Source organism: Dendropsophus ebraccatus, chromosome 5, assembly GCF_027789765.1.
Source record: "Dendropsophus ebraccatus isolate aDenEbr1 chromosome 5, aDenEbr1.pat, whole genome shotgun sequence".
Taxonomy (NCBI): domain Eukaryota; kingdom Metazoa; phylum Chordata; class Amphibia; order Anura; family Hylidae; genus Dendropsophus; species Dendropsophus ebraccatus.
In genome coordinates this window covers 159298302-159311097 of record NC_091458.1, presented here as the reverse complement: position 1 = coordinate 159311097, position 12796 = coordinate 159298302, and the positions used below count along the sequence as shown (strand labels likewise).

At 49.7% G+C, this 12796-nt stretch overlaps 1 protein-coding gene across 1 annotated transcript; it reads right to left on the bottom strand.

Moving 5' to 3' along the window:
- Positions 1–8343: 8343 nt before the first annotated feature.
- On the bottom strand, positions 8344–12701 carry LOC138794218 (uncharacterized). The gene is made up of 4 exons (XM_069973000.1): positions 12592–12701; positions 12314–12377; positions 10141–10691; positions 8344–10093 (listed from the first exon to the last, which is right to left on the bottom strand). The coding sequence occupies exons 1-4, from the start codon at positions 12699–12701 to the stop codon at positions 9499–9501; spliced, it is 1320 nt and encodes a 439-aa protein (XP_069829101.1). The 3' UTR covers positions 8344–9498.
- Between the last annotated feature and the right edge of the window lie 95 nt (positions 12702–12796).

Here is a 12796-nt window from a genome sequence, read left to right as displayed (position 1 = left end):
TCTTTTTATTAATAAATAATCCCCTCCCCTAATAAAAGTTTAAATCACCCCCCTTTTCCCATTTTATAAATAAATAAAAAAAGAATTAAAAAATAAACACATTTGGTATCACCGCGTGCGGAATCGCCCAAACTATTAAATTATCACATTCCTGATCTCACACGGTAAACAGCGTAAGCGCAAAAACTCGCCAAAGTGAAAAATTGTGCATTTTTGTTTACACATCGTGGTGCAAAAAATGACACCTCAATCGGCCCCATAGACCATCGGCCCTGCCTCATAGATCAGAAATGAGCAGGAGATTAGAATCCGTGAGCTATAGTTTTTCCAAAGACCACCACCAAAACTGGGGCCAGGGCTTCTATCAATGTGAAAGGTGTCCATGCTCCGGTACAGTAAACAGTAATGCACTGTGCCTCACTGGGTACTCTATAGCCATGGAGTTAAATGATGATGCTGTGCATGGCTGCTTAATTTCATATACCCAATGACCACTTATGTCTTTATATCCACTTATCTCCTTATACACCATGGCCACTTATCTCCTTATACACCATGGCCACTTATATCCTAATACCCCATGGTCACTTATATCTTTATACCCTATAGCCACTTATATCCTTATACCCCACGGCCACTTATCTCCTTATACACCACGGCCACTGGCATTACTACCTGGCAAAATAAAAAAACATCTGGCATCACCACCTGGCAAAATAAAAAACATCTGGCATCACCACCTGGCAAAATGTAAAATCTACTGTCACCATCTGTGCAAAATAAAACACCACCTGAATAATAAAGAAGTTCCATTGTGTTACATCTCATCTTTTACATAAACATTGAGGGTATATAATAACCGACACCGATCAACTTTTACACCACAAGTTTTGTGAGAGAGATAGGAACAAGAATGATTGAAAAGAAGAAATAATTCTTGATCGGTCCAACAGGGTCAGACCTGTATAATATGGACACTTAGGGGGACATTTATCAAAACTGGTGTAAATCTTGATAATTTAGGAGTGGGTGGAGGCCACGCTACCTCCCCTTCCTTGTTGCGCCCCCCCCCCCCACAACCCAACCGCCCGACCACCACCATCACCTTCTGGTCAGCGGGGTTACGGTTGGTGTACGCCAGGGAGAAGGTAAGAATCTACCCCTTCTCCCTAAGAGGCACATCCTTAATAATTCTCCCCCTTAGAGCCAACATCAAGATAATTTGTAACTCCTGGCTGGGAGATATAGTGATGACTGTAAATATTGTAGTAATTTGGGAGCATTCACATAATCTTATGTATTGCACAGATTGTTGCTCCTTATACATGATGTAACGACTAAAAAATGGTAAAATGAGCGCTGCAACGCTAAGATGGTTTTTATAAACTTGCTATCTAAGGGGCCTATTCCACAGAGCGATAATTAGCCGAATCGGCCCGATTATCGCTCGGTGGAATAGAGAGAACGATCAGCCGATGATCGTGTCATTGGCTGATCGTTCATTTAGGTTCAAACCTAAAATCATCAGTCGCCACCCGCGCATCGCTACATGGAATAGCGGTGCGCGGTGGGCGACCAACAATTTAAAAACATCATACAATACCTGTCCAGGCTGCAGGTCTTCTTCTTCTCCCATTCACGCGGCCTGTCTGAGCTGACAGACCGCTCAGCCAATCACTGGCCAGGACCGCTGCGGCCAGTGATTGGCTGAGCGGTCTGTCAGTTCAGACAGGTTTCGAAGCTGCTGCGGCGCGGAACCGGCAGAAGGAGAAGACCTGCAGCCTGGACAGGTAATGTATGAAACAAGGGCTGCAAGGACATTGGTAACGATGTCCTTGCAGCCCTCACTAAACGATTGTCGGGCCGTGGAATAGGCCCAGTAAATGAGCGCTGATCTAGCAGATCGGCGCTCATATACATCGCTGATCGGGCCCTGCTCGGCCCGTGGAACACCACCCTAAGCTCCAATAAAAAGATGTTAAAAAAAATAACAAGGGGGAGACAACTACAATACACAGAAAAAGATAGGAATCAAAGGGTAAGGGGGAATCATGGGGAGGGAGAAGGGGGAATCATCCTATCAGGTAGAGCTCATAGTAGGAGTCCCAGGGAGACCAAATGTTCTGGAATTTTTCCATCTGCTCTGACAACCACCAACCTACGGGATTGATCAGCTCTGCTGGAGAGGGAATAAGTCTTTGTTTCCAGTATTTATCTAATAAACATTTTGCTGTGGTAAGAATATGGAGAAGTGGCCTGGTGGAAAGCCTACACGTGTTTGTTTGTTTTTTTTTTGGGGGGGGGGGAGAACCTTAAGAATATAAAAGAGCGGGTCTAAGGGAATTATTTGGTGAAATTTTGTGGCTAGTAGGCCCTGACTACCCCAGAGACACATCCAACATTACGGTGAAGTCGGTGGAGGACGTCTGGAGTGTGAGGCCAAAAAAATAAAATATTGCACTGATTCTCCTTGTAGGAAAAACAGGAGGAAGATTTAGCTGCCTGGGACCAAATGACCAGTAAGATGAAATCGTTGTCATCATCAGGTTTATCCTCTTGGTCAGAGTTAGATTCTGAATCTGATATAACATAAACGCTGCGCTTTTTAGCAGGAGGAGCATGATCGGGGAGGCAGAAGGTCCAGGAGTAACAACGGTCCGGAGAGAAGGAACCAAAGCTACTGCTGGAATAGTAGGAGCTAGGCCAACCAATGAAGCCTGGATTTCCTGGTGAATTATAGCCCGTATTTCCTCAGAGACAGACACCTGGGTCGGAGGATTTAGTTTTGCCAGGCAAATCTTGCACAACATTCCAGTATAGACTTCAGGTAGGCAGACATCACATCCCACACATCTTTTGTCTTTGTCCCCTCTTTGGAATCTCCTTGTCCCCTAGGAAGAGAGGAGAGAACAAATATGATAGAGAATCCCCACTAAGGACTGCCTATCATCCCACAAAATAAGTGAACCCATAAAGGCAACTTACCGAGCCAGCAGGTGGGGATCTCTCTGCAGCCTCCCTATTAATTGTCCCAGAAGCCTCCATGGATACAGGATAAACCATATACAGGAGCAAGAGACCATGACAGGGAACTTACCAGCTTCTATATAGGAAAGGACTGCAGGAGATTTGAATCTGGCGCCAAAATTACGCGCCGCTGACTCGACTTCCGGTGAAGGATGCAATCCCCCTCGCAGCCGCGTGACATCACCGTGGATCGTGGATCGGCTCGACGCCAGAGAAGGCCACAGGGGAACCACCTGGAACCCGAGAACCTGCGTCATTTTTATGCTCCCCCGCATAAACTTCAAGAGCGCAAAGGGAGCAGGGACCGGAGGCACCCATGAGGGCACAACAGCTAATGGCAGAAGATCCTTGCTGGAGGGACCCACAGGCCGCTCCACCACCATATGTTCCTCAAGTCCTTACGATTACAACGATATATAACATGTATAACTTATATTATCTGATGGCCTGTAAAAAATTCAAACCATTAACAAATATATGTTCTTTAAAATCGCTCCATTCCCAGGCTTATAGCGCTTTTATCCTTTGGTCTATGGGGCTGTGTCAGGTGTCATTTTTTGCGCCATGATGTGTTCTTTCTATCGGTACCTTGATTGCGCATATACGACTTTTTGATCGCTTTTATTACAATTTTTCTGGATTTGATGCGACCAAAAATGCGCAATTTTGCACTTTGGGATTTTTTTGCGCTGACGCCGTTTACCGTGCGAGATCAGGAATGTGATTAATTAAAAGTTCGGGCGATTACGCACGCGGCGATAGCAAACATGTTTATTTATTTATTTTTATTAATAACCTGGGAAAAGGGGGGTGATTCTGACTTTTATTAGGGGAGGGGATTTTTACTATTAACAACACTTTTTTTTTTTTTTACACATATACTAGAAGCCCCCCTGGGGTTAGGGTTATTCCTCCCCCTGGGGTTAGGGTTATTCCCCCCTGGGGTTAGGGTTATTCCCCCCCCTGGGGTTAGGGTTATTCCCCCCTGGGGTTAGGGTTATTCCCCCTGGGGTTAGGGTTATTCCCCCCCTGGGGTTAGGGTTATTCCCCCTGGGGTTAGGGTTATTCCCCCTGAGGTTAGGGTTATTCCCCCATGGGGTTAGGGTTATTCCCTCCCCCTGGGGTTAGGGTTATTCCCCCTGGGATTAAGGTTATTCCCTCCCCCCCTGGGATTAGGGTTATTCCCCCCCTGGGGTTAGGGTTATTTCCTACTGGGTTTAGGTTTATTCCCTCCTGGGGTTAGGGTTATTACCCCCCCCTGGGGTTAGGGTTATTCCCCCCCCCTGGGGTTAGGGTTATTCCCCCCTGGGGCTAGGGTTATTCCCCCCTGGGGTTAGGGTTATTCCCCCTGGGGTTAGGGTTATTCCCCCCTGGGGTTAGGGTTATTCCCCCATGGGGTTAGGGTTATTCCCTCCCCCTGGGGTTAGGGTTATTCCCCCTGGGATTAAGGTTATTCCCTCCCCCCCTGGGATTAGGGTTATTCCCCCCTGGGGTTAGGGTTATTCCCCCCCTGGGGTTAGGGTTATTTCCTACTGGGTTTAGGTTTATTCCCTCCTGGGGTTAGGGTTATTACCCCCCCCTGGGGTTAGGGTTATTCCCCCCCCTGGGGTTAGGGTTATTCCCCCCTGGGGCTAGGGTTATTCCCCCCTGGGGTTAGGGTTATTCCCCCTGGGGTTAGGGTTATTCCCCCCTGGGGTTAGGGTTATTCCCCCCTGGGGTTAGGGTTATTCCCTCCCCCTGGGGTTAGGGTTATTCCCCCTGGGATTAGGGTTATTCCCCCCCTGGGGTTAGGGTTATTTCCCACTGGGTTTAGGTTTATTCCCTCCTGGGGTTAGGGTTATTCCTCCCCTGGGGTTAGGGTTATTCCCCCTGGGGTTAGGGTTATTCCCCCCCTGGGGTTAGGGTTATTCCCCCATGGGGTTAGGGTTATTCCCCCTGGGATTAAGGTTATTCCCTCCCCCCCTGGGATTAGGGTTATTCCCCCCTGGGGTTAGGGTTATTCCCCCCCCTGGGGTTAGGGTTATTTCCTACTGGGTTTAGGTTTATTCCCTCCTGGGGTTAGGGTTATTACCCCCCCCTGGGGCTAGGGTTATTCCCCCCTGGGGTTAGGGTTATTCCCCCTGGGGTTAGGGTTATTCCCCCCTGGGGTTAGGGTTATTCCCCCCTGGGGTTAGGGTTATTCCCTCCCCCTGGGGTTAGGGTTATTCCCCCTGGGATTAGGGTTATTCCCCCCCTGGGGTTAGGGTTATTTCCCACTGGGTTTAGGTTTATTCCCTCCTGGGGTTAGGGTTATTCCTCCCCTGGGGTTAGGGTTATTCCCCCCTGGGGTTAGGGTTATTCCCCCCCCTGGGGTTAGGGTTATTCCCCCTGGGGGACTTCTATACACGTTGATCTCTCATTGAGATCTTTGCTGTATACTTATACAGCAAAGATCAATGAGATCGGCACTCGTTTGCTTTCGGCTGCTGCAGCCGATAACAAACGAGTGCCAAGCTGGGGACGGCGCCATCTTGGAGCGGTCCCCGGCCGGCTTCAGTAACGGAGATCTCGCCCACTAGACAGCTGCTTACCTGATTAGCGGGCACGGCGATCGGACCGTTCCCGCTAATAGCGGCGGTCCCGGGCTACACGCGGCACCAGGGACCGCGGCGGTTCAGAGCGGGGTCGCCGCCCTTTGTCGTTAAGGGGTTAAACTTGTGAGGGTTTGTTTTTTTATTTTTATTTTTTTTCAACTTTTTACATTTTTTTTTTTATGCTTATATATGTGTTTTCCAAGGAACCTTGGGGCTGCATTCATAGTTTCCAGCAACCAGGATTCAAATACCAAGCATTTGGGTGAGAATGCATTCAAAGGGTTAAATGGCTGCCCACAGGCCGCTGATGTCAGAGAAAAACAAGTGACAGCGCTCCATGGTGCGGATCAGCTGGACTAAAGGGGATGAAGGGATAGAATATGGTAATCCTCACCTGATAGGGTTGTGTTGAACAGGAGGCACAACTCTCGGAATAGCATGAAAAGTATAAAGGCCCTATTCCACCGAACGATTATCGTTTGTATTCGGACAATATCGGCCGCTACGGACGATAATTGTCCCGTGGAATAGAGTGCAACGATCAGCCGACATGAACGGCTGATCGTTGCAGTCGCTTGTTTTTCAACATGTTGAAAAACAAGCGACTGATACAGCAGCGATCGTTGAGTAGGAGCATCGGCAGCAGACGCTGCTGTATCCTATGGGCTGCCTGGACGATCAGCGATCACCCGGGCAAACCCCCCCCCCCCCCCCCCCGCTGACCCTCCTGCACTCACCCGCTCGCTGCAGCCGCGTTGAATAGCGGCGGCAGAGAGCGGGGAACGAGGAGCAAACGAGCGCTGACATCGCTCGTTTGCTCCTCTTAATGACCCGTGGAATACGGGCTTAAACCTGCGAACCGCAGCCACTCCCGAACTCCTCCAAGGGAATAATGAGGAAAAACACCACCAAACTCCCAACAACGGGGATCCAGGCGCAGGTCTGACTAATGGTGACCAGATGAATAATGCAAAACTCTAAAAGTTTATTAAAAAGACCCAACGCGTTTCTGAACTGTACCGATTCCTTTTTCAAGAGTCATATAAACGTTATATGACTCTTGAAAAAGGAACCGATACGGTTTCAAAACGCGCTGGGTCTTTTTATTAAACTTTTATAGTTTTACATTATTCATCTGGTCACCAATATTCGGACCTGCGCCTGGATCCCCGTTGTTGGAGTTTGGTGGTGATGTCAGAGGGACATGTATACACCTCAAAGCCTGAAGGGTGCAGCCCATGTTACTAGTGAGGGATCTCACTTGCCAATAGGATGAGCTGGGTGGGAATGCATACTGCTAAGGCTAGGTTTATATAGGTTGCATCAGTGGGAAAAACTGACCACAACTGATGCCAAAAAGGCGTCAGTTGTCATCAGGTTTTCTATGCTTTTTATATATATATATATATATATATATATATATATATATATATATAAATATATATATATATATATATATATATATATATAAAAACCAATAGTTGGCATCAGTTGCCATAAGTTTATTACATTAGTTGTGATCAGTTTGTTCCTCTACATACAGGGGGCAGCAGTACAGGAGTAGATGGCCCCCCATGAGGTGTACCCCTAAAGTAGATGATTTACTTTAGGGGTACACCTCACAGGGGGCAATCTACTATAGGGTCAGCTGCTACAGAAGGCAGCACCAGAGCCATCAGGGCAGGTGAACTACTATAGGGGGTGAGGGGGCAACTCATATCGGAGCCCTCTACTGGGGACATCTCCTATAGAGTGCTGCTCCTCTTGTCAGGGGCCACTCTGCTGCAGGGCTGGAGTCACAAGGGTTAATGGGGGCTGGGGACACCTTTCCTATGAGTGCTGGAGGCAAAAGCCAGATGGTGCATATATGCATGCGTAGGTATCGGCAGGGTCTCCGGCGCTCGCCCCACAGACCTCAATGGATGCGGCCGCCGCATCACCGTCCCGGCGGTGCATCAGGATGCTGCAAGATAAGTTCTGCCGCACAACGTGTTCCGGCGACACTTTTTGCATGCCTTGCACTGCTTGCTTTAAACTGTCCCATTGAAAACAATGGGATTAGTTCAAAGATGTGTTTCCCTCCGGTGCTTTTCTCCTGCATCGGAGGGAAACGCCGCCACATCGCCGGATGAATGTAAATTAGGCCTAAGGGTAGTGGAGGGAGCAGGGCAGGCTGCCAGAGAACTACTTACACTCCTCCACACAGCAAGGGTTGGTGCACAATAAGCAGCTGAGGTGATACAGAAATGAAAGCAAGCACCAAAACCACATTTAGGTATTAATATATCTTTATTTATGCATGTGTAAACAGTTTGTAGCATATTATGACTTCTTAATTTTCCAGATAAGCTCTTTAAAGGGAATGTGTCAGCTCCTGGGCCCTACCTGAGGTGCTGACAGTGTGCTGTAGCTGGCAGTCCCCTGAGGGCCCTACCTGAGGTGCTGACAGTGTGCTGTAGCTGGCAGTCCCCTGAGGGCTGTACCTGAGGCGGTGACAGTGTGCTGTAGCTGGCAGTCCCCTGAGGGCTGTACCTGAGGTGGTGACAGTGTGCTGTAGCTGGCAGTCCCCTGAGGGCCCTACCTGAGGTGCTGACAGTGTGCTGTAGCTGGCAGTCCCCTGAGGGCTGTACCTGAGGTGCTGACAGTGTGCTGTAGCTGGCAGTCCCCTGAGGGCTGTACCTGAGGTGCTGACAGTGTGCTGTAGCTGGCAGTCCCCTGAGGGCTGTACCTGAGGTGCTGACAGTGTGCTGTAGCTGGCAGTCCCCTGAGGGCTGTACCTGAGGTGCTGACAGTGTGCTGTAGCTGGCAGTCCCCTGAGGGCTGTACCTGAGGTGCTGACAGTGTGCTGTAGCTGGCAGTCCCCTGAGGGCCCTACCTGAGGTGCTGACAGTGTGCTGTAGCTGGCAGTCCCCTGAGGGCTGTACCTGAGGTGGTGACAGTGTGCTGTAGCTGGCAGTCCCCTGAGGGCTGTACCTGAGGTGCTGACAGTGTGCTGTAGCTGGCAGTCCCCTGAGGGCTGTACCTGAGGTGGTGACAGTGTGCTGTAGCTGGCAGTCCCCTGAGGGCTGTACCTGAGGTGCTGACAGTGTGCTGTAGCTGGCAGTCCCCGGAGGGCCCTACCTGAGGTGGTGACAGTGTGCTGTAGCTGGCAGTCCCCTGAGGGCTGTACCTGAGGTGCTGACAGTGTGCTGTAGCTGGCAGTCCCCTGAGGGCCCTACCTGAGGTGGTGACAGTGTGCTGTAGCTGGCAGTCCCGAGGGCTGTACCTGAGGTGCTGACAGTGTGCTGTAGCTGGCAGTCCCCTGAGGGCCCTACCTGAGGTGGTGACAGTGTGCTGTAGCTGGCAGTCCCCTGAGGGCTGTACCTGAGGTGGTGACAGTGTGCTGTAGCTGGCAGTCCCCTGAGGGCCCTACCTGAGGTGCTGACAGTGTGCTGTAGCTGGCAGTCCCCTGAGGGCTGTACCTGAGGTGCTGACAGTGTGCTGTAGCTGGCAGTCCCCTGAGGGCTGTACCTGAGGTGGTGACAGTGTGCTGTAGCTGGCAGTCCCCTGAGGGCTGTACCTGAGGTGCTGACAGTGTGCTGTAGCTGGCAGTCCCCTGAGGGCCCTACCTGAGGTGCTGACAGTGTGCTGTAGCTGGCAGTCCCCTGAGGGCTGTACCTGAGGTGGTGACAGTGTGCTGTAGCTGGCAGTCCCCTGAGGGCCCTACCTGAGGTGGTGACAGTGTGCTGTAGCTGGCAGTCCCCTGAGGGCTGTACCTGAGGTGCTGACAGTGTGCTGTAGCTGGCAGTCCCCTGAGGGCTGTACCTGAGGTGGTGACAGTGTGCTGTAGCTGGCAGTCCCCTGAGGGCTGTACCTGAGGTGCTGACAGTGTGCTGTAGCTGGCAGTCCCCGGAGGGCCCTACCTGAGGTGGTGACAGTGTGCTGTAGCTGGCAGTCCCCTGAGGGCTGTACCTGAGGTGCTGACAGTGTGCTGTAGCTGGCAGTCCCCTGAGGGCCCTACCTGAGGTGGTGACAGTGTGCTGTAGCTGGCAGTCCCGAGGGCTGTACCTGAGGTGCTGACAGTGTGCTGTAGCTGGCAGTCCCCTGAGGGCCCTACCTGAGGTGGTGACAGTGTGCTGTAGCTGGCAGTCCCCTGAGGGCTGTACCTGAGGTGGTGACAGTGTGCTGTAGCTGGCAGTCCCCTGAGGGCCCTACCTGAGGTGCTGACAGTGTGCTGTAGCTGGCAGTCCCCTGAGGGCTGTACCTGAGGTGCTGACAGTGTGCTGTAGCTGGCAGTCCCCTGAGGGCTGTACCTGAGGTGGTGACAGTGTGCTGTAGCTGGCAGTCCCCTGAGGGCTGTACCTGAGGTGCTGACAGTGTGCTGTAGCTGGCAGTCCCCTGAGGGCTGTACCTGAGGTGCTGAGAGTGTGCTGTAGCTGGCAGTCCCCTGAGGGCTGTACCTGAGGTGGTGACAGTGTGCTGTAGCTGGCAGTCCCCTGAGGGCCCTACCTGAGGTGGTGACAGTGTGCTGTAGCTGGCAGTCCCGAGGGCTGTACCTAAGGTGGTGACAGTGTGCTGTAGCTGGCAGTCCCCTGAGGGCTGTACCTGAGGTGGTGACAGTGTGCTGTAGCTGGCAGTCCCCTGAGGGCTGTACCTGAGGTGGTGACAGTGTGCTGTAGCTGGCAGTCCCCTGAGGGCTGTACCTGAGGTGGTGACAGTGTGCTGTAGCTGGCAGTCCCCTGAGGGCTGTACCTGAGGTGGTGACAGTGTGCTGTAGCTGGCAGTCCCCTGAGGGCTGTACCTAAGGTGGTGACAGTGTGCTGTAGCTGGCAGTCCCCTGAGGGCTGTACCTAAGGTGGTGACAGTGTGCTGTAGCTGGCAGCCCCTGAGGGCTGTACCTGAGGTGGTGACAGTGTGCTGTAGCTGGCAGTCCCCTGAGGGCTGTACCTGAGGTGGTGACAGTGTGCTGTAGCTGGCAGTCCCCTGAGGGCTGTACCTGAGGTGCTGACAGTGTGCTGTAGCTGGCAGTCCCCTGAGGGCTGTACCTGAGGTGGTGACAGTGTGCTGTAGCTGGCAGTCCCCTAGTGAGCATGGTGCCTTTTGGTAATTTGCCTGTGGAGTGGATTATGCGCAATCTCAGTTCTCCTGTAATGAGAAGTCATGAGGAGTTGTTTGTGCCAAACTCTGAAACTCCTTAGCCCTTCTTCCTCCTCCCTCTTCTTATAATCAAAGCTGCCCGGCCTCCTGTTCGCTCAGCTGTCAGCCAGTATTTTTCAACAGAGGACTGATCTGCAATCACATATAGTTGAAACTGCTAGCCTTTGTAGGAGCTGTGGTCTAGGGGTAACTCACCTGTCTAGATACCAGCACCAGTTTGTTTGTTTTCTTTGCTTAGAATCTCCTGATGGAAATTAATTATAGTTATTTTTTTTTATCATTGTATTAAAAAAACTAAACTAATTTGGAACTGAGTGGGAATTCTTTGCACTTTTAAAAATGATACAATAATGAGAAAAAAAGAATAAATAAATAATTATATTTCATTTCCATTAGGGGAATCAAACCAAAGAAAGACCTGTTGGTGGTCTCTAGACAGATGATTTACCTCTAGACCACAGCTCCAACACAGGCTTGAAGGATCAACTATATCTGATTGCAGATTACTCCTCTGTTGGTAGATACTGACAGCTGAGTGAGCAGGAGGCCAGGCAACACTAATTATTCATGTAGGAGTGGTAAGGTGTGCTAGAGTGCGGCATAAATGCTGTGCCACAACTCCTGTTTGCCTCTTCATTACAGTAGGAGACCTGAGATTGTGCATAATCCACTGCATGGACAAATTACCAAAAGGCACCATGCTCACTAGGCGACTGCCAGATACAGCACACTGACAGCACCTCAGGTAAGGCCCAGGAGCTGACACATTCCCTTTAAGGTCTTCCACCATTTTTGTAATTTTTTTGCAGCACCCTCTATATTTAAACAATGTCTATTTGTAGGTAGTTTCCAGAACTGAACACCATACTCCAGAGGTTGTCTCACTAGAGCTCTATACAGCAGGATCACAATCACCATCTTCCTATTATTATTTAATTTTAAAGTGCCCTTGATTCCAGAGTCTAGTACAAGTGATAAGGGTTAACATACAGAATTAAACATGCAGAACATAACATAAAAACAGGAAAAAAAAATGAATAAAGTAAATGACAGACTGAAACATAGGGATAACAGACCCTGCCTGGGAGGGCTTACAATCTATTCCACTATTATTAATAAAGTAAGTGTATACATTTTTTGTGTTTATACATCAATTTCCATTAAATGGCAGCAGTAAGGGGAAACACAGGCCCCTCTGCCGTCACCAACGTTCATGTCTTGAACGCCTCACTCTGCTATTGGCCGTGGAATACCGATTACCTGTGAGTGTAATCTTGATATTTCCCTTCTGCCCATGACAGCACCTATAAGAGACTAAGCTTGATAAACAACTTAAGGTGTAACCCTGGATGACTTTCCTAACTAAACTAAGGTACTCCATGTCTATAAGATCCAACTTGTAGTGTCTGAAAAAACGGTTAGCTGAACTCCAGGTGGCAGCAATACAATAGTTACATAGTTAGTATAGTTGAAAAAAAAACACGTCCATCAAGTTCAACGAAGGAGAGGATGGATGATGGGTAGAAACAGTACATGAAGTAAAGCAAGTTCATTAGTTATTTTTTTATTTATCATACTTTAAGACAAAGCTGAACTTGCCAGAAATCCAGGTCCAGTCTATTGAAGGTTTTTAATCTTGTGCTGGTGGGAAAAAAAAAACAAAAAAACTAAATGCAGGAAGTCCCGGCTTATGTCAGTCAATCAAATGAATGTAAATAGCAAAATTGCTTTATATCACATCCACTGTTTATGAAGATTTGGAAAGTTATAACGACAGGGACACTTTAAGCCCCATTGCCACGAAAGTGCAAGAAATGTCTCTAACAATCCATCTGACCAGTGTCCTGCAAGATACCTTCTTCCCTTTATGTCCTGGAACTGTAGAAAGCGGTGAAGATTTCCTCCATTCTCTGGAGAATCAGGGCCCTCCTGACATGTAGGAATGGGATTCTTTTTCCCTATCATTTGTTGGATGGCAGAACTCTCTTAAAGGGAAACTGTCACAGGGCATTCCGACGCAGAGCCCGCCCGACCCCCCGGTGGAGCCCCGGATACTTACC

Coding starts and splice junctions, on each gene's coding strand:
- LOC138794218 (XM_069973000.1), bottom strand. CDS start 12,701: ATGATAGGGAAAAAGAATCCCATTCCTACATGTCAGGAGGGCCCTGAT. Junction 10,692..12,313: donor AAGTTCAGCTTTGTCTTAAA/GTATGATAAATA, acceptor TCCACTCCACAG/GCAAATTACCAAAAGGCACC. Junction 10,094..10,140: donor CTACAGCACACTGTCACCAC/CTTAGGTACAGC, acceptor CACTGTCACCAC/CTCAGGTAGGGCCCTCAGGG.